The sequence below is a fragment of the Tiliqua scincoides genome, chromosome 2, assembly GCF_035046505.1.
Source record: "Tiliqua scincoides isolate rTilSci1 chromosome 2, rTilSci1.hap2, whole genome shotgun sequence".
NCBI classification, from domain to species: domain Eukaryota; kingdom Metazoa; phylum Chordata; class Lepidosauria; order Squamata; family Scincidae; genus Tiliqua; species Tiliqua scincoides.
In genome coordinates, this window is record NC_089822.1 from 120439396 (window position 1) to 120441820 (window position 2425).

The following is a 2425-nucleotide window of genomic DNA, read 5'->3' on the forward strand; positions in this document are numbered from 1 at the left end:
TCTGCCTTTGCACTGTTTTGCACCAGAAGTGTGCTGAGAAATTCTGGGTGATTGATCACTTTCTATATTATGTTTCAATTTTCTTACTCTGCTGGTTTTCAATCACTGGTTCATAGATGAATTGATGGCCAACAACTAGCTATTGGTGGGGCTTTCACAGCAAACTAGCTTCCTCTCTTGCCGGTCCTTGCAAGGTATTCCTGCCTGGCAAGGAATTCTGGAGCACGACCTGCCTTTTTCTGCCATTATTCCATTCTTTTTCAAGTACCCCTAAAGGTCCTGTTGAGTGTCCCTGGGAGTACATGAATACCAGGCTTGGAACCACTGATTTACTGGTATATTGTTTACAGTGCACTTACTTTGATAGTGTTTACAAAAAGGTGGTGAAGACCAGAATTTAAAAAGAATAAAAATGTCTTATGATCTTTCACTATGTTTTTAATAAATTAGAGACTACAGTTAGGTAGTAACTTAGGTAACAATTACTGGTAGGTTATTTTTCAGGATCTAGCCTCGGGTAAAACCAGACAAAACTATAGTTATAAATATAACTATAAATTTATAACTATAGTTATAAATACCTGTTATTATTATTATTAGTCAGACACCCCCCTAAGTTAAACCCCTGACTTATCCGAGGGTCATAGAAAATTCCATGATTGTTGGCTCAAAAGCCTGCCCTTGACTTATCTGTAGGATCAACTTATAGGTGGGTGTCTGCGGTACTTTTGTCCAAGAGCTGCCATTTGAACAGACAGAACTCCATGTTTTGATGCACAGACTGAGTGGTTTTGAGCACATGCACTGTCCTTCTCAACAACTTCCTCCCAGTCACCCCAAATGTGAAATAACTGTACTACTTTTATAATGTGCATGGACAGTTCTCTTTTCTTCACCTAAAGTTCACGAACTCCCTCTACAGTTATAAACATCTTAAAATATCACCAAAATGTTTCCTTTTATTCCTCACAGACGATATCTCAAGACTATGACAGAAGAAAATGAGACAATTGTATCAGAATTCATTTTGGTGGGACTCTCAAATCACCCCAGAGCTCAGATTATGCTCTTCTGGCTGCTTCTACTTGTCTACTTCATCACTCTCTTTGGAAATGGCCTCATGGTTGTGATCATTATTGTTGACTCCCACCTCCACACCCCGATGTACTTCTTCCTTAGCAATCTCTCCATAATAGACATTTTCTACACCACAAACAGTGTACCAAAAATTCTAGCCAACTGCTTAACTTACAGGGGTTCCATTTCTGTTATGAAATGTTTGACCCAGATGTACACTGGTCTCTTTCTTGGAATAACGGAGTGCTTTCTTTTGGCTGTCATGGCTTATGACCGCTTTGCCGCTGTCTGCCACCCTCTTCATTATACCTTAATCATGAGCAATAGGCTCTGCATCTGTTTAGTGACTACATCTTGGACTCTTGCTTTTCTGCTAACAGTGGTTCCAATATTTTTCATGCCAATGAAATTTTGCGGTCCAAACATTATCAATCACTTTCTCTGTGAAGCCCAGGCTGTCTACAGATTGGGGTGTTCCAATGTACGCATCAATGAGATCTTCACAATTGCTCGTGGAATTCCTGTTCTAGTAATGCCCTTCACTTTCATCATGGTGACTTACATTCGTATTGGCATGGCGGTACTGAAGATTCGCTCAGGACAGGGTCGAAGCAAAGCATTCTCCACCTGTGGCTCTCATCTCATTGTAGTCAGCATTTTCTATGGCTCAGCCATGTCCATGTACCTGCGACCTCAGAGAAAATCATCTTCAGACCGAGATAAGTTGATTTCTCTGTTCTATGGGGTGGTGACCCCTATGCTCAATCCCCTGATTTACAGCCTACGGAACAAGGATGTAAAGGGTGCAATATTTAGAGTGATTGGGAAGAAAATGTCTGAATGAAATTATTCTTTGCCAGACATTGTGTGACAGAAGCTCTTGTCTTTTAAAACTACCCCTGCAATGGTGTTCTCATGCATTTTACCATCTTACACCTTACCTTTCTTTCTAGTGTCATCTTCTAAACTTGTTCCTTAAATAAAATGTTTTACCTTGCCTGTGCTCCTTCAAACTGTTTTATGGACCATTCTTGCATTCTGTAGCTTGCTGGGGATGTATTTTCTTCAGATATTTTAGAAGGCCATGCACAAATGAAAATAAATAAAAGGTGTGGACACGTGACACTTCAGACAATATGAAAAGGACTATTAAATTTCACCTTATGTGAAGTTCAAGGTAAATTTGTATGTTCCTGTTTGAGAAAACTTCTGAAGAAGATCAAGGAAAGTTTGAAGAGTTTTGATGACTAACCAAAGTTCTTTCTGGCAAGGTGTGAGCTGTTGTACATTACTAGACTAAATTTTTCCTATTGCAAGAAGGTCCTTTATAACAGAAACAAGCACCTGT

General features: G+C 39.6%; 1 protein-coding gene across 1 annotated transcript; it reads left to right on the forward strand.

Moving 5' to 3' along the window:
* The first annotated feature begins 988 nt into the window (after positions 1-988).
* Positions 989-1921, forward strand: LOC136641946 (olfactory receptor 13H1-like). The gene has a single exon (XM_066618074.1). It carries the CDS (start codon positions 989-991, stop codon positions 1919-1921), a length of 933 nt encoding a protein of 310 aa, XP_066474171.1.
* Positions 1922-2425: the final 504 nt, after the last annotated feature.